Source organism: Lepisosteus oculatus, chromosome 1 (genome assembly GCF_040954835.1).
Source record: "Lepisosteus oculatus isolate fLepOcu1 chromosome 1, fLepOcu1.hap2, whole genome shotgun sequence".
Lineage (NCBI taxonomy): Eukaryota > Metazoa > Chordata > Actinopteri > Semionotiformes > Lepisosteidae > Lepisosteus > Lepisosteus oculatus.
The window spans coordinates 45404861-45424299 of NC_090696.1; the positions used below are offsets into that span (position 1 = coordinate 45404861).

At 35.9% G+C, this 19439-nt stretch overlaps 1 protein-coding gene across 3 annotated transcripts; it reads left to right on the forward strand.

Moving 5' to 3' along the window:
- Positions 1-103: 103 nt before the first annotated feature.
- On the forward strand, positions 104-18630 carry LOC102690185 (ADP-ribosyl cyclase/cyclic ADP-ribose hydrolase 1-like). 3 transcript variants are annotated; one of them, XM_015344773.2, is made up of 10 exons: positions 104-1796; positions 4269-4489; positions 4721-4847; positions 7046-7172; positions 8375-8510; positions 8867-8949; positions 10157-10230; positions 14794-14886; positions 16607-16693; positions 17848-18630. In XM_015344773.2, exons 2-10 carry the CDS (start codon positions 4471-4473, stop codon positions 17921-17923), a joined length of 822 nt encoding a protein of 273 aa, XP_015200259.1. In that variant the 5' UTR covers positions 104-1796; positions 4269-4470; the 3' UTR covers positions 17924-18630. The 3 variants fall into 3 exon arrangements, with proteins under 3 accessions (XP_015200259.1, XP_006629721.1, XP_015200261.1); XM_006629658.3 differs by having other exon boundaries at positions 4336-4489; XM_015344775.2 differs by lacking the exons at positions 104-1796; positions 16607-16693 and having other exon boundaries at positions 3580-4489.
- Positions 18631-19439: the final 809 nt, after the last annotated feature.

Here is a 19439-nt window from a genome sequence, read left to right on the forward strand (position 1 = left end):
ATAATAATAATAATAATAATAATAATAATAATTATTATTATTATTATTATTATTATTATTATTATTATTATCAACCACCCCTGGTTGCATCTCAGACAAATATCAAGTTCCAAACATCTACAATATCTGTTACAACTACAGAATCAGAATACAAAACTTCTTTACTTGAACCGGTACTTTTTTGCATAGCTATCCAGAGTGTACACCCTACTTCACACCTAACATCTCAAGAAACAGGCTCTACCAACAAACAACATAACCGCCGTACTGCACCTGACATAACATATAATATGTACACGTGCTCAGTTAACTCTTCCACCCTTTGAAATTATTGACATCAATGTTGCCATTAATCACATACCACTTAAACACCTTTTCATTGGATCCTGTACCTGCACTCTGTGACATACAGTACATAGATACTACAGAGCCTTTTTCCTATTCACCATATGAGCTTTCAGTTTCCCCAGGTGCTGCAAACCTTCTTGTCTTTGGTGGAAAACATAGCTCTAACACGAGATTATTACATTTGTCCCATGCAACCACTTATCGATTTCTAGGGTCAATATGAGGGTTACTGTAAAATATATCCTTTATAATAATCCTCACTGGCTCGCTCCCCTCTGAACGCTGTCTCAGACTTCTTTTGTTTAATTCTGAGTAAGCTGATTCGGAACCTCCTGTGACATTCGTATAAGATAACAGTAATAAGAATTATTTCTTCCCACAAATGGAATTAATTTTTCATGGCACATGTGGCCAATGACAACCAGACTTCCTTGCCTCCAACCATCAACCTAGTTTCCAATTTCCTCTTCTAATACAGCTTTAAAAGCTTCAAAAGCAGGGTCTTTTCTCTCTCGTCACTGTAACTCCTGCAGGAGTGAGGAGATTGGAGTCAGGAGTATCGTAAAACACTAAAAATGACATTTGAGAAACTAAGACATGACATTTGAAAGCTCTGGAATTTAAAATAATGTACATGCATATGTATATGTATACAGTATGTCTATGTATATGTACACGTATATGTATATGGACATCTGAGCAAGTATGTGTACTATATAGGTCAACCTTCGAAGCAAGGTTTGTAATACAGTATGCTCCTTGTCTGTAACTTGATCAGGTCCCAAGACAGAAGTACTGTTGCCATAGAAAAAAGAGTTCAGTCTCTGCCAAGTGACAGATCACAAACCATACAATTGTTTTGCAGCTCAGAACATGTCACAAAAAACAAGGCCTAAACCTTTTGAAGGAACTTCTATTGAAATCTTATAGCAAACATGAAGAGGGGTGGGGAATACGTTTTCTGCTGAATTTCAATGGGCCTTAGAAGAAGAAAGTACAGTAGGTGTGAAATGCAGCAACACCATTCCCCATCTTGTAAAAAACATTGCTGTAAACTGGAAGTCTGCATAATCCTATAAGGCATCCCATTCAGTGGAAAACTGTAGTCCCCTGTTACCTAATTAACTTTAATTTTATTTTTGCTCCCGACCTTAGAGAAAGACTGTAACCTCCCAGGGAACATTTAGCAACAAATTAAGCTTTCATAGTATACCTCTTGTACTAGGGAATGCTGTCACATCAAGATCATTAGCCTGCTACATACAAGTAGTCTAAAAAAGCTTTTGCTTCACTTGAATTCAGGACAGTTCTGCATGTACTTAAACTCTACTGTTCAGCAGGTGAAGGCAATATCTGAAGACTTTTGTTTTGAAAAACATGTCAAACATTTCACTTTTTGTTGAATGGTTTTGCTTTTTTCAAGTCTCAGTACAGCATTTTGTGACATGGTAAGTCGAGTGGTTAGCACATCAGTTTATCTGTCTGAGTTTATTAATCTGTTCTGCTGTAAAAGATCAAAACAGCTTTTTTTGTCTAAATTGGTGCTCATTTAATAATAGTTATTATTGTATCACAAGGTAACAAATGTTTTTATATTTCAGACTTTCGACTCTGTAGTTTAATTTAAGTCTGTCACTCGAATGCAGCTAAATGAAAAGTTTATTCAGATGCATAGTTTATTTTAACAAACTTTCATTGTTTACCATGAAAAACTCATCAGGATTTAGCCAGTGGCTAACAATTTCTCAGGAACATAGCCTTTTTTTCAAGGTTATCTTATCATGTTTGTTAAGATAGGGTTTGGAATTGAATTCATGATAAAATATATAACTGAACCATGTTCTACCCTTTTTTACAAGTCAGTATTTAAGCTCACTGTATGTAAAATGATCTGTTTTCTGTTATTATGAGTTAGAAAGGATTTCTGTACATTTCAGTAAGCATAGGGAAAATCATAATTGAAACTTAGTTAAGAATATATTGGCAAAACTGAAACATTTTATATATAAATGGTACATACTGTAGATGTGTGGTCATTTGAAAAGCAGGGATTCCCTGCTGGAGTGAATGTGTAGATGTTTATTTAAAATGTTTTATCCAAAGCCAGATACAGTACATATGTAAATATAATTTTGAGTTCTGACTTTAAATGCACACCATTTTCAGTAATGGGAATATTTAGCCTGTTCGGCCAATTTCATGAGTTCTAACATGACATGTTGTAATGGAGCAGCTGTCTCTGGGAAGTCAGCTGGAAATCCCCAATCTAGCAAGTCTTGTAGGTCGCAATTTCACAGCAAAAACATGGAACATGGTGTCTTTTAAAAATAAATATTTCAGAGATTATGTACGACTAAAATCTAAGTACTCTTCAGCAATCAAAGACTAGTTTTCTCATTGAACAGATTAATGACAGGTGTAAACAGTGAACCTATAAGACTAACTGTACTGGGGCTAAATTGGAGACCCCTGCTCTAGGAAGGAAATAAGTACAAACATTCACATGTGGTTGCAATAGAAGTATACTGTATAATGCAGTTAGTTTCCATTAGATTTAACTATAAACAGGTAGAGGATCCAGGAAAAGATCGCGATGAGATCAGACTAGCTGTATTATATACAGTAGTCTAGTCTCATGGTGAGACCTAACCTTTTGGTTAGGTTTTTTCAAATGTTGGCACCAAGGTGAGCCAGTGAGGAAGTTCAGCACTTACGCATTGACTCTGGGTTAGTAAGATGAAGTATACCATATGGTAATGTACATGGCACTTCCCACCATTAGGGAAACAGTGGGCTCTCATTTTGCACATTTCTTTTTCTTTTAGCCTGCCAGTGTAGAATATGACCATTTCAATATGCCTTGAATTGAAATTCCAGGTCAGTCTACATTGGATTTCCATAGTTAAAATAAATTTCTTGAAATGTAGTTACCAAAGTTGTATATATTATTTTAAATGAGATCTTACAACTACGTAGAAATTTAAAAATTTTAACATTAGATTGGTTGAGTTTAAAAAGAAAGCAGGGGATTCCCAGTTCTGGTCCTTGAAAACCCTTGTTCCATCCAAGCCCTGGTTAATGGAATCAAATCCACTATAGATCTAATAAATAATATGCTTAATTTACAGTATGTTCTTTGATTGTTTTGAGCTTGTAAACCTTTTCCTTTTCCTTTTCAACAATTAAATATTTGTAAGTACTTTAATATTTAAGTCTCCAGTTATACTTATATAAGTTATATAAGGAGAGTTATACTTTCAATTAAAGATTCAAGTAAATAATTTATAGCTGGGCAGGAATAAAACCAGGACCTGTGAGGGTCCTGAGAACAGGGAATTTGGAATTCTTGCTTGGACTTGAATGGTGAAATCTGTGTTTAGAGGCCTAAAACATCACCAAATACAGAACATAAACAGCAAATACAAAATACAGTTGTAAAACTGTTTTTCCATGGTGCACAAAATGCTTGTGCTTCTAAGTTTGTACTTTCTTCACTTTCAATTGTTTTCTCTAAGAATGATGCATTTTATTCTTGTAAATATCTTAACCGTATTGTTTATATTGTTTTTTCCTGACATGTGTTACTGTGGGGTAAGTGCTGCTAAAAAGCAACTCCTTGGTCCCTTCTTCCTCATCCCATTTCCCTTTTTCCTCCCCATCATATGTTTCCTTTTCTGTTGAGCTCCTCTTTCCATAATTGTCTCAATCTGTCCTTGTCATTTCTTCTCCCCTGTTAACTTAGAAATCTGCTTCACACCCTCTCACTCTGCACAGCTTTAATTTGTTTCAAAGTCAGATATTAAAACTATGGAATGTCTATGAATATCTATATTTGCCATTGTTTTTTATTGAGACTGGCTGACACTGAAGAATTGCAGAGCAGTTGTTTAATCTCACTTCCTTTTTGACTTATGTGTCAGATAGGAGCTAGATGCCCTGAACAATTTCAGGTACAGCTGATCTAATCTTCTTATTGCCTTTGGGAAGGTCGGATGGTGGCAGCAGGACTCAAGGAAATCAGCTCTGAATGTTGCTAAATAAGCTGCTGGGGAAAATATCTACAGTACATTTCAATACTAGACTATACATGCGGTTTTCTGATAGTTGCCATAACATTAAAAAATGTCAAAACCTTTCATTGGTAAGTTTGAACTTTTTTATCTTTAAAATAATTTATAACAAAATGTTTTTTTTCATTGTGCATTCATAATGGTACATTTGTTAACTACTTTATATGCATCATTTGCTAGTTATACAGTATGTTCGAATAATTCATAGTTAAAGCTGTAATATTTTGGCTTAAGGCTATCTCTGTTACAGTACCATTTTATTGTTTGGGTTTACATTCTGAATTTGTTTTGTTTTTTTCTAGGTGTTGTGATTCTGCTGTTTCTCTTTTCTGGGAAGTCTAGAACTGACAAGGGGACAACCCAGAACATAAAAGAAATAATTATTGGAAGATGTTACAGTTATGTGAAAATTGTTCATCCAAGTTCTAGGTAAAGCGATTCAGTAGTAAGAAACACAAATAAATTCAAGTAATTCAAGTAGGACACTGTTGTTAATATAATCAGATTAGCTTCAGTATAAATAAAAACAAGAAAACTAAACAGAATAAGAGCCTGAGACCATACTGTATCTTTTCTTAGAATTAGTGGTTCACATGTGCAAGGCATTTACCACAGAAATGATTTTCCACGCCTTTGCAAGACAGACACCAAGAAGTTGCCGTTACAAAAATAAGAAACACCTCATTCATAACTCCTGATCCTGGTTGATGATTTAATTTTGGAATTGAGTTGTTAGTTCAAACTAAAAAAATAAATAATGAGAAAGCTCAAAACTGTATTTTTAAACTGTGTTTTTTAAAAAAATACTGTAAACACTGATAGTTTAGTTCATATAAAAATAAAGCTAAAGAGGTCTCCTTTCATGAAGAAATGGCACTGAAAATGTACTGAAAATATTAGACTACTTTCTTACTCCACATACAGTAGATCCAGTCAGTAATATAAAAAAAAAAAACAATTCTATGCTTAATTAAAAGAGCAACTTATAATAATGGCCAATACTTTCTAAATAAAACAGAGGAATATTTCCATTTGCAAAGCAAAAATGTGTGGTTGATCCATTTCTGAAAGCAACGAGTAAGTAAGAACCTAATGAAGGTCATAAAAGAGAGAAGGTCACTCATCCCATTTGACTTCTTTTGGTAGTTATTAACTAATTGATCCAAGGTTCTCATGAAGCCGTGTCTTGAAAGGAGCCAAGTTATTAGCTTCTGCGACAGTGGGGAGTGGGAGGCGCTGCGGCGTGCACCAGTAAAAAGTCAAAGCCCTGGATGAGGGGACAGAAGCACCGGTGTGAGGTTAGCAGGGACCAAACATAACACAAAAAGGGGTGTACTACTGTGCCTCGCGACCTCCAAGCTGAGCTAATCCTATTTAACGGGGTCCAGCCTGGGAAAAAAAAGAACCACTAGTACAGCGGTGACCAGACTGGACTTATCCTATTTAGTGGGATCCAGTCTGGTAGAGCAGGGCACGTATGGCAAAAACAAAACAAAAACTCAGTGCATGAAAAATGTGTGCCTGCCCCAGTGAAAACATGTGATAGGACAGGGGAAAAAGAACGCCTTACATGGGTGCAATCCCCTCTGGGACTGTCAGAGTAAAAACTCCCCCTGCCAGGGGTGTCCAGTGTGCCTTTATAGGACCTGCCCAGCTGTGGCTCATCATCCAGAAGCCGAGACAGCTGGGACTACAAAGGCGAGGCTCCGCCCTTCTACCAGGGCTCCGCCTCCACACTGGGTATGCCCCCACATAATGCCACACTTCAAAAAAATTGTTCCATTTCCAATGTCTCCTGTTTTTAGTTTTAAATTCAGTTCACTTGTGTCCTCTGGTTCATGTTTCACTGTTCATTCTGAAGAAATGCCCTGGACTGCCCTCGTTTTTGTCCGTTTCTTTGAGGTTTTATATTTATCTCATATCCTCTCGTAGTTGTCTTTATTTAAGACTGAAAAGGTTCAGTTCCTCCAGCCTGTCAGTATAGGACATTCCTTTAAGCCCTAGAGTATGTCTGGATACTCTTTTCAGAACTGAATCAAGGGCAGCAATATCTGTTCTGTAATGTGATGACCAAACTTGAATACAATATTCCAAACAAGGCCTTACTGTGGCTAGGGCGGAGCAGTGGTTCTGTGGCTAAGGCTCTGTGGCTGTGGCTAGAAGGTTGCTGGTTCGTAACCCATGGCTGGCAGGGGAATCCTACTTCATTGGGCCCCTGAGCCTGAACCACTACAGGGGTGTTGTATAAATGCACTCTCACCCCAAGCTTCTCTCCCTGTGTGTGTCAAATGGAGAGCAAGTTGGGGTATGTGAAAAAGACAAAATCCAAATACAAGCAATTGTATATGGCCAATAAAGTGATCTTGTTTCATTATGCATCCCTACATTTTCTTTGCCTTTAAAATGTTTCCACAATTAATCTCCTGATTACATACTGTAGAAGGTAAGGCCCCCCATGACTCACACCAAAGGTATGTATTGTGCTAGGCATTCATGCGTGAGTCCTGTGAAACTGGCTTATAATGCTTAAGCACATACCATATACAGCATATTGAGAGAGATAAACCTTTATTCTAATTGTACAGTATGAAACTCTAGATGCTATTTTGTGTGTTATTTACAAATAGGTACAACTGTGAAGAAATATGGAGAGATTTTCAGGATGCTGTTCTAAATAAAGGTCCTTGCAATGTCCACGTAGAGGACTATGACAAATTGTTCCAAACAGCAAAGCAGACTTTGCCCTGCAATAAGGTATGTGTAACAACCTCATTGTGTAATCTAAAAGTGATTGTCTAGAAAAAAGAGTAGGCATTTTTTCTGAGTTGTTACTAAAAAAGAAGATTAAAAGTTCTCCACAGTATGAATGTGCACACATTTTTTTCTCTGAAATTGATTAAGAAATTAAATCATATAATACATTTTGAAGGTAAGTTCTAATATAATGGGTTGTTAGAGTACATACTGGGATAGAACTAGGACATAATAATGTTAAAAAAAAACTTGTATAAACTCTGAGCTATTTTGTGCAATGAAATATGTCCGATTTAATAATTTCTGATTTAAGGGACTGAGAACTGTGAATTAAATTAATTATATTATGAAAGAAAAGAAGCAATAAACATTGTCTCTAATTTTTGTAAACTAAGCGCAAAACGGTGCTCTTTTTTTTCTTACACTAAATTCATACAAAAAAGTTTGTAGTTGTAAGAATGTAAAGAGGAGGCTTGTTTGGTAGTTAGTTGCTAATTATTTCATTTTTTCCCATCAGTTTTAAATGCACTTTCACATAGCCTGGATCTTTCTACAGACACACTAAGCTATAAGGTTTTGTCTCCCATGTGCAAAGCAAAGCAGTAACCAAAGTATCTTTTTGTTTCAGCTTTTTCAAATTCAGAATAAAAAAATCATTAACACAGTTCTTACTCTTAAATAATTTGCAGCGCACAATTTGGCAAAGACAACATAGTTTGTTACACTTGTGTTAAATGTTTAGTCTGTAGTACTGAGCATAAAATCTGAGCGTTAAATCTCCACATATCATCTGACAGCAAAAGTTAGAGGCTAATAAAAATGAGGAGTTTGGCTACACAGCAGAGCATTGTTACTGTGAATGATCCTATGGGACTTCTTTTCAGTCAGGAAGTTTGAAACTAGTTTGGTACACATTACTTGTTTTGAAATAAAGTGTCCTTTGTCCTTCTACGTTTCTGTTTTCTTTTCCTTATGTCATTGCATGAACATTGCATCACTAGATCATAATTAACACTTTCAGCGATGTTAAAAATATTCTTCCAAGTGACTTTTTAAATATCATTTCTAATGTCAGCATCACTTCTATTTTCTTAGTAATTGAATTACTAATAAAATAAATGTCCTTAATCTTTTAAGTTAAGAAAGAGCCATGTTAGATATGTCTTTTGACAGTTATTGTCATCTTGTCTTTTTTAATGGAGCTGCTGTTCTGGAGCCAGACTCATGAGTTTGTTCACAGCCTCTCTGCTGTTACTCACCTTTTTATAACTTTGGAAGACACCCTCATTGGTTACATGTTTAATGACTTGACTTGGTGTGGACAAACAAACCACACAGGTATGTTTCAGTTATCCAAGATAATGATATTTTTAAAAGCTCAAAGATAACAGTATTAGCAGATACAACTTTCATGTATTTATAATCAACGCTTTATAATAAGGTCTTATCTAACGTGTTAGTTAGTTTACACATAACATACAATATATGAATAAAAAATAACACAACATGTTTTAGATGTAATGGATTATAAAAAAGAGTGAACATAGCAGGTTTCATAGCTCTACAGAATAAGCATATAGTTAAGAACCTGGTACACTGTATTATGTTTAGATACTGTCTGAATTGTTGTCATAGTGTAATTTCTTAAATGGATAACACTATCTATTTAAACGATTGATCAAATCTATTTTCAGGGTTTGACTTTAACTCCTGTCCAGAGTGGTCAACCTGTGAACACCACCCCGTGTCTTCATTATGGAAAAAAGCCTCCGAATATGTAAGTTTGTATAGAATTAGATTAATGCATAATATATATTAGATACACATCTAAATCTAGATAAACAGAATCTATTTAGCATAAATTTGCCACAATACTGCTGTTCACAAGTACTAAAACAGATAAATAATTCAACAGTCACATGTTTCTCAGCTTTGCTGACTTTCAGCAGGTGTTTATACTGCATGTGTTTCAAAAACAAGAAAGCTTTGCCAATTCATTGTAAGTTGACAAGCCAAAACCAACTGACTATTGATTAATTATTGCTAGTTTGTACATGATTGTTTTCCTCAAATATTAGATGGAATTGAATATCTTTCAAAGGCTTCTTTCTTACCTTCTTATAAGAAAGAGTAAATCTGTTTAAAATACAGCATTTGACCATTTGCTAGGCCAACTGCCCACTGAAACATGAGTAGCAAAAGTGTTTTTTTTTTGTTCCAACAGCATGAATAGCATGTAAAATGACTATGGCAAACTACGGTATTAGTATTTCACAAGGAAAAGAATAGTTGTGCGTGAAATAATGTTGTGTAATGAAAATTCAACTGGCCCCGTAAGCAGAAAGAAAAGTTCTGCAGACTGTGTTCTTGGCAATTATGTAAAGAGACATTGTTCTCATGCAGCACTTCACTTCTTTCCTTAGAAACAGCTACTTTTTTCCTTGGCTCCAATGCTGTATTTATTTGTTCTTGAATCAATCTTTTAAGCTCCCAAATGTCTCACAGCAAAAGCGTGAGATCACTTTTAACTCCCACTGTACGAAGGAAAATTGTTGACTTACATACCATTCATAAACAGAAAGACAGTCAGAACATACTTTTATTCATAAGTCAACCTTATGAATATTTAAGCTCCTGTTCAAAACTGTGATCTTTGAATATACGCTAATTTCTTTGCAAAAGAACCTCTGGCACAAACCCATACTTCAAGGAAATAAGGTGTAAGTGCTTTAATTCCTTAAAAATCTGCAAACCATTGTTATTTTTATGCTATCAAAGTTACAAACTGGGATTTGTTAATAAATCCTTCAAACATTTTATAAAAAAACACTATATGAAAGTAGTAGTAATATTAAACAATAACAACTTTGTCCTATTTCAATGGAGCAGCTAATAAAGACTAAATATATGAAGATTTATTGAATTTAAGTTTGAAAAACCCTTTTATTAGAAACTAAAGCTCATGTTTAATCCTTGTTAATTAGTTTGCTTATTCATCATGTGGCAACATCACTGTGATGCTGAATGGATCCATAGAAAAGGCCTTCAATAAAGAAAGGTAAAAAAGAAATGACCTTATACATTGTCCAGTGAAAGAATCTTCTCATTGTACAAACCGAGAGATTAGATCCTGAAGTATCTGTTCTTCAAGCCAAGTTTATTGTATAGGTGGGGAGTAGGGCGATAATAGTTCAGACAGGTACTGGGGTGCCAAGCCATGCAGAGCCTTATAAGTGAGCATGAGGATTTTAAAGTCTACATGGAATTTGACCAGAAGCCAGTGCAAGGACTCCAGGACAGGAGTAATGTGAACACTTGCACTAGACCTGGTCAGGATTCTGGCTGCTGAATTTTGGACATACTGCAGTTTGTTCAAAGTAGATATAGATACCCCAGTGAGTAGAGCATTACAGTAGTCAATTCGAGAGAACACAAATGTGTTGATCAGCTTTTCAGCCACAGTTAGTGATAGTCTAGCGATATTTCTGAGGCGAAAAAAAGATGTTTTGAAAGCATGCCAGAATCGAGTATATCCCCAAGGTTTTTCAATTTTGATTGAAGCTCAAGTACAGAACCATCTACAGATGGGGTTACAGGACTGGCTTTACAAAGTTGATGGGGGGTGCCAATAAGCATGACTTCAGTCTTGTCGCAGTTAAGATGAAGGAAATTTTGAGTCATCCAAATTTTTATGTCAGCGATGCAATTAGAATAGAGACAGCCACATCAGTGTCAGGTTTGGTATGGGTGTATATTTGCGTATCGTCAGTGTAAAAATGAAAGTTGAGGCCATGTGATCTTAAAAGCTGACCAAGTGGAAACATGTAAATGCTGAAGAGTAAGGTGCCCAGTATTGAACTCTGAGGAACACCAGACTTAACAAGACCAATTTCAGACCTGTACCTATTAAGAGAGACAAAGTGACAGCAATCAGTGAGGTAAGATTTGAACCATTTGAGAGCAGTGTCAAAAAGTCCAAACACAGTCTCAAGATGAGAAAGTAAGATGTTATGGTCAACAGTGTCAAACGCAGCACTGAGAAGGATCAAGAAGGATGAGTATAGAAAGACAGAAGCCGGTTTGGAGGGGTTCGAAAAGGTTGTTTGATACGACAGCATGTTCTGTTCTAGCAAGAAAGGGTAAATTGGAGATGGGGCGAAAATTGTTAAGATTGTCGAGAGCCATGTTAGGCTTTTTTGGCATGGGGGTAATGGCAGCAGTTTTGAGGACTGCTGGTACAATGCCAGTGCTCATGGATTCATGTATAATATTGAGGACAATGGGACAGAGAGAAGAGAAACAGGACTGAAATAAAGTGGTGGGAATGGGATCTAAAATAGATGTGGTGGGTTTCATGCGTGTAACTAGTTTATTGAGGGATGCTGAGTCAAGAAGAGAGAAGCTGGAGAGAAGGGAACCAGAGAAGTTGGATGAGGAGGGAGGAGGTATGGAAATGATATGCGTAGTGGAGAGAATGTGATGCCGGATGTTGTCAATCTTAGAATTAAAGAAATCTAAGAATGTGTTGCAAAGTTTAGAAGAGGCAGGTAATGTGGTGGGGCAGTTTGGCTTGAGCAATCTGTTGATGGTGGAGAAAAGATGTCTGGGGTTGTTTTGGTGATTTTCAATGATGTGAGAGAAGTAGGTGGATCTAGCAGACTTAGACACTTAAAACATTCCTTCCTTATCAGGAGTTTAGTACAAAAGATGGGAGTTGAGTACAGGGAGGGAGAAGCATCTGTGCTTAAGCAAGCATGAAGGTTAGAGTTTAACATGTGAATTTAGCAGGAGTTCACAGCTCCTACCACTATATGGGTACAGAGTAACATGCAGATCTTGCTAGCAGACTCCATCATCATATTGTACATATATTTTGACTTTGGGTTTTTCAATATTAGTCCATACAGTAATATTGTACATACCATAATACTGTAATCTTGCTAGACCTACTGTACTTTATCCTCAAGAAATTAATTAGTGCCACCCTTGTTGTTTGAACAGCTCTTGTTTAAATAAGGCCAGGTTTTAACTGTGGGTATCCAGCCCTTGCAAGTAAGAGGAAGCTAGTAGTTGCTCCAAGGATCTCATCCAGCTTTTTCTGAAAGAAGTTAAAGAAGCCAGTGTAACAGTTTGAAAACATGCCCCCAGATGCCTTTTCTAGACACCCACAACACTTTGTGAAAATGTGCCTCTTGTTCTCAATTTTATTTGTGCTTTCTGATAGTTTCCACAGTTTATTGCTGAGTTTTTTTCGTAGGTAGCTTCTACAAGCGCATTCTGTCCCACCTTATACTAGCAGTTTAAGACCTTGCTGTCTGTATGTGACACTTTGTAATTGTCTACTTAAAATTATTTTGTCAAAAATAACAAAACCTAAACAAAATTTAAGTGTTTTGAAATTTATCTTAATATTTTATCATCTTTTTGCAGCTTTCATGGTGTTTTCTAATTTGCCTATATAAGTATCATACATAAAGGGGTATGAGTACTCCTTTAATGACCATTTAAACATTCACTCCTTTATAACCATTAATAATTTATATAAATCTATTAAAATACTGCACATGCATTAACTGCAATACCTACTGCTTTGAATTTAATTCTCTTTTCCTCTTGACTCTCTCAGTATCTATATTCTTGACACAATATATTCTCCTTCTCTACAAATAACCAATAAGAGAAGCACCTTCCACTTCTACTTTAATCACACGTCTTCTATAGTATTCTTTTGCTATTGTAATTTCCTCTTTGTTGTCTTTCCTGCCAACGCTATCTGCCTGTTTCAACTCATGCAGATTTCTGCAGCTCATCTTTTTTCATGTTACAGTACACATTTATTCCAATCCCTCAGCTGGCTCCCTGTTGTATTTCAAATTTGTAACTCTAAGCGATTATTTTATTACTATAGACCAGTAAAATTAGAGAACCAAAGGAAATATCAGTATTAGATAGATAGATATATACTTTTTTGATCCCGTGAGGGAAATTGCAGTGCAACAGCAGCTTAACACAGACAACACAGCCACAGTGTAACAAATTATACAATAATAATAATAATAATAAAAATAATAATACAATACATACAATACAATCAGTACAGTGAGGGGTACTAAAAGAGGTACTCACAGTCCGGACACACAAAGAACAAACTAGAACAGAACAGAACACAGAAAAATCGTATCACAGATATTAATATAAATATAGATGTAAATATAGATATAGATATAAATATAGATATAAATGTATTGCACAGGTCCCTGGCATATATTGCACAAAAGGTAACCTAATTGCTTCATGTTAACATTACTTTTAAAAGAATGAGAAGAGGTTCCACCAACAAGGTGGAAACCAAAGAAATGTGATGTTCAGAAGGGGGATATAATATAACATTTCAGTATGGAGTTATTTACATGTAATTATTCCATTTTTGTACATTATTACTTTTAACAATACCTGTTGAGCCCCTGCTGAATTCATTTAATCTGACTGATGGTTTAGGTACTTTTATTTCCTTTAAAATAATTACATATACACAATGAGTACTTCATATTGTTACAACTTTAGGTGACTGAGAAGTGTCTCTGTGACACTGGGAAGAGTTAAACACTTCTATCTTCAAAGCAGAGAGGATGTTTGCTGAGTTCTGGGGGTCTCCTGAGTGAGCAGAAACAATAGTAAAGTTTATCTTGGTATGCCTAGGCCAGTTGTGGATTAATGGTTTCAGAGGAGCAGGGCAGAAAGACACAGTATACAGTAAGTTTACCTTAAGGAGAAAGAGAGAAAAAGGAGGAGAGACAGGAGGAAGAAGCAAGGAGAAGCGAGGAGAAGAGAGAGGAGTCCGGAGGAGTTGGGGCTTGAAGCGTGCTCTAGGCGAGAGCTCTTACTTCATGATCATCCAAACAATACCTGACTGGAACTAAGTATTTAAACCTTGTTAGAGAGAGCCTGCTACTCTGTGGTTTTAGGGAACTTGGGTTTCCTGGTACCTTAGAAATTAGACATGTCTTTCCTGATTAGGGTGAATTTTACGGACAGGGATATAGGCTCCCATTTATTTTGTGGCATCCAGGGTGCAGAGAGAGAGAGATTTAACTGCAGGTTACTTTTTATTTAGTTAGAAGGCAGCTCTTCTCTTGCGTGGCCTCTCTAGGCAAATTAAGAGTTTAGTGCTGGGGTTTTCTGGGTGACCAGAATTTCAGGCTTCTGAAACGCCTAGTCTATAAATATTGTTTATAATGTAACAATATAACAATGTTTTGTTGTTTGTTGTGTCATTGTTTTAAAATATCTGTCCAGCCCTATTTGTAACAATATAATGTAACTTGGTGTGTTATATGTTTTGTGTCTTAATGTAGTTTATTGTAATATTTGTTTTAGCCAGGATTATTACTCCTCTCAACAAAGCTGTGGCAGAGAAAAAATAATTCATGTGGCTGTAATTGTACCAGCTGCTCAGGTATAAAAATCACTTACAAGTCGGGGGCTATAGTATGAATAATTATTTCACTGATTGACTAAACCGCTCGGTCAATTCCTGATTTTCACCAGTTTCGTAACCCCCCATTTGTAACAATATTTTATTACGTTTCTTGTTGTTGATTATATTTCTTGTTGTTTAAAGTATGTTTGGAAGTGTTGAGATCAACAGCCTGGATCCAAGGAAAATCAACCATGTCAACATTAAGGTGATTGACGACTTGGAGGGACCATTCAGGTATGTATAATGGGTAAAGTACTAGCATGCAACACTTTCAGCAGAGCTTTTTATACATTCCCATGATATCTAAAAGGAAACTGTGCTACCATTAAAACCTTTAATGGTATAAAACTTTTTAATGTATAACCAAAAACCAGTAATGCAATGGTGGATTGAAGCTTATGGTTAAATATAATCAATCTGTTCAAAGTATACTAAAATGTATGTATATTTTCAGAATCATAAAATATAGCAGTTTCTGGTTTCTAATGTGATTTTAGATATCATCAGGAAACTATTTGATTTATGTTACTTTTGTATAGGTCATTGTTAAACTGGCTCCAGTAGGTGTTTGCATGGCTGCTGTACAAATACACATTGGAACTACTGCATATTCATTTTAAAAAAATGTCTTACAGAAGTATTCACCCCTTTCCAATGATGTCCTGCCTACCTGGATTACAAATAATGAAAAAAAAAACATTTTTAAAGTGACTGTAAACATGAATGCTCGTACTGAACACTTTTGTGATGTAAAGAAGTTCAATGTATTTGATCCATCCATTCTCCCCTCAGTCTCAACCAGCTCCCCAGTCCTAATGAGAAGCAGCCACAACATAATGCTGCCATGGCCATGCTTGACAGTAGGAATGGTCATGAGGGGCTGATGTTCTGTGTTGGCTTTGTACCAGAGGCTTGTATAGAGATACCAGGATATGGTTGACCAGTCCTGGTATCTGGTATCCTGTTACTTTAATGTACAGTTTCCCCTATCTAAGTCACTGATTACAGCATCTCAAATAAAGTTCTCCTTGCCCAGTTACTCAGTTTGTAGGGACAGCTTGATCTATGCAGTGTCCGTGTGGTGTGCTGTATTGCACTTTGTGATGATTGGGTTCACCATGTCCAAAGGAATATTCATTGTCTTGACTTTTTCTACCCTTCTCATGACCTCTGCCTTTCTACACCTTCATCCTGCAGCTGTTTTGAAAGTCCCTTAGTCTTCATGGTTGAAACCATGGAAGATAACAGAGACACATCACAGGTGTATTTATTCTGAAATCAGGCAAACCACTGATATTGTACATAGTCAGTTAATTGTATGACTTGTCAAAGTAATTTTGTGTCCCTGAACTAATTTAGGTAGCAAAAGAAGTGGAAAAATATGCAATCAACCTATTTTATGGTTTGGATTGTTCTTTGCAGTTTTTCCTGACTTTTATTTTGTTTCACTGCCCATAAAATAAAGTTCAAGCAATCAAGTTTTTAACACCCGTCCATTTATTTTCTAACTGCTTTTTCCAATTCAAGTTCAAGCCCAAGCCTATCTGCACATGGCAGGGTACACCACTCAATCAAATGCAGACAGACACAAACACCAAAGCCAATTTTTCCAGAAGCCAATTAATCTACCAGTATGTCTTTAGACCATGAAGGGAAACCAGAACACCCTACGGAAATCCACTCAAACATGGGGAGAACATATAAACTCTCCACAGATAGCACCCCAGGTCTGGATTTGAACCCAGGACCCCCCTGCTGTGAGTTGGGAACACTAACCACTGCACCATTGTGGATTAACATATTCACTTTAAAAAATGTATGCATCATTAGTAAATAAACAATAGAGAAGCAAAATGATTGGAAAGGAGTGAATATGTTTGAAAGGCACTATATATGACATTGATAGGCAGCATGCTATACAGTATGTAGACATATGTATTTTTTTCTTTTCAAGAGAGCCCTGTACTAGTGGTTCTATTCTGGATTTAATAAAGATCTTACAGAACAGAGGGTTTCAATGGACTTGTACTGAAAATGAAATGTAAGTTATTATTTTTAAATCAGTTTCATTTAATGTAAGATGAAACCTGACTATATGCCAGTGCACTGGCTGAGCAGAGGTGACAAAAGTAAAATTGTGGCTGATAAACACAAAAAATGATTTATATAAGAATATAATAAAGGTTATCACCAAGAGGAAGCTATTTGACTCATCTAGATCATTTGCCTGCCTGTCACCAAAGATCTATAATAGGAGTTTGTAGAAAGAAGACAATAACATGGCTGAGTAGCTTCTTCTGGACTCCCAACCCTTAGTGTTAGACAGTTGCCCTTTCCTGTAGTTTCCACTTGTGCACTTGTGCTCTCTGGTTCTTACTTTGCTCTTAACTTTATAGACACCTATTGGGTTAACTTTGTCAGTCCTTTTGAAGATACTGAATACATTAATCAGGTCCTCTCAGAGTCTTCTCCCTCACAATTCTCTTTTCTCGCACACATTTTAAATAAACACCTTATCCTTGTTCATAGCTAACTGCTATGAGCTCAGTTTCAGATATTGTTCTGACACTTGCACTTGTGCAAATTAGAAGTAATTTGCCAAATGTATTTTGTTTCTAAATCTTCTAGATTTTCTTTTGCTGCTTTTATAGTGTTTGCTAATCCTCCAATTTTCATATCATCTCCAAACTTGATTGTCTTACTACATACTGCACACCAATATAAAGGTCACTGATCAAGATCAAGTTCTAATAGAGGTTCTTCCAGTGTACTCCACTAATTCTATCACCACCATTTCAGCATTTAACCCTTTACAATTTGAGAATGTATGAAGAACATCAGCTGAAAATTCTTATTAAAATCTAAATAAGCAATATAATGTAAATGTTTTGTATGTTCAAAGAACTCCCAACACTATATTGACTACCTAATCCCACTGTAACATAGATGATCCTTTTAATTAGTTATAATTGTGGTTTCAATAACCTTACATGTAATAGAAATGATTTTTGGTCCACTGGTCTGTGATTGTATAGTATATATATAGTGATATACATATACAGTATCTTAATGTTGAGTTTAACAGTGTGTACCATCATAACACAGGCTTTTACTTTTAAGTTGATTATAAAATGAGATATTTCAAAATATTTAATTTGCATAAAAAAGCCTTTGACTTTGTTTTTGTTTCAACAGGTCATTTATGCACATACAGTGTGTTAAAAATCCAAGCATACCATTATGCAGGATCTGCAAACCCACCCAGCTTTAAAAGGATACATAGAAATAATATTTGTTTATCAAAATAATGTATTAATTCTAACATAGATATACTGTATTTGTTTTGGTTATGATGATGTTAGTTTCCATCTAACTGTTATGTTATGATACATTATGATATCTATGATTATTATTTAACCAGGTAAATGATGATTGTTATGTGCTGTAACTTACAGTTATTTTAAGTTTTCAAATCAACCATCTCTTCACTAATATTGTTTCAAATATATGGGGAATTTTCAGACAAAGACAGTAAATAATTACAGTGTATCATGATGAATCGGAAAATAAATAACTTTGTATTATTTATGAGTCTACAAGTAAAAGTAACTCATTCTGTTTCATTTTGAGACATCAGATTTGTTTTGTTTTGCCCTTTCTCTCAGGACTGTTTGAACTATCATGAAGACTGCCCTTGGCTCACTGTGTCCCTACCAAGGGCTAAAATTGCTAAAAGAGTGGGATAAAATTGTGAAGTCCAGGTGTGCAAAGTTGACAGAGACTTATTCACGAAGACTTACTTCTGTAATTAATGCAAAAGGTGCTTCCACAAATATTAGTTGGGGGGGGTGCACACTTATGCAACAAGGGTGTTGTAGGTTTTTTCATTTCATTATTTTTCCTAATTATTATCTGTTTGTATTTCTCTTGAATTTTGTTGGTTGCAAGGTCACATTAAAGAAGGAAAACTGTCTGACACGATTTATCTTGATTTCTGGTTTTACATCACAAAACCCTGCAATTTCAATAATGGTGTGTAGACTTTTTATATCCACTGTAGGTTTAAAAAAATGTAAAAAGTTTAGAATAATAATGTTCAGAAGAATAAAGCAATAGAATTGTTCAATTGTGTACCTGCAGTCTGAAGCTGTTGAGATGAGTGTAGAGGTCTCTTTCTAAACCTCAGCCTTGATCAAAATGGATCTTAAATGGAGCTGCAAAACATGCATACAGTATATATTAACTCATACATGGTGACAAATGTAGTATTGGCCCAGTCATCTGCATGGATGTCCATTTACCAGTATCTGTACTGGATATCAAGAGCAGAAAATCCTGTGACTTCTCCCAAGGTGTCCAGGCATTCCTTAATCTTGAGGAGTGGGTATACAGTATGTCATCCGACGTCAGTTTGTTCAACTGGTGGTAATCTAATGATCATCTGACCTCTTTATTTTTCAAAGCACAATAAATTCAAGTAAGTAGCTGCATCAGCATGTGTAGGCTGCAAAGGAACAGGTAAAAAACAGGCTGAAAGGAAGAGAAAAGAGACAACATTTTGGCTGCGGAGCCTTCTTCAGGTGTGTTGACCCACACGACATGCCCACTTGATGTCTCTGGCTAGTGAATGTAGTTTCTGTGCTTTCAAAGCATGGTGCATCTTTTTTGGTGTGGCATGAATTGAGTATCTACAGTGTCAATAATGTTTCCAGTGGTGGAGAAATGTCTGGCAGAGACATTCCAATGAGTAGCTTGCTCCAGACAGCTTTTATAAACTCAAATGTGCT

Excerpts from the sequence above, each read along its gene's own strand:
- LOC102690185 (XM_015344773.2), top strand. Across the intron at positions 7,173-8,374 it reads AGACTTTGCCCTGCAATAAG|CTGCTGTTCTGGAGCCAGAC; the intron begins GTATGTGTAACA and ends TTTTTAATGGAG. Across the intron at positions 8,950-10,156 it reads GGAAAAAAGCCTCCGAATAT|TTTGCTTATTCATCATGTGG; the intron begins GTAAGTTTGTAT and ends CTTGTTAATTAG.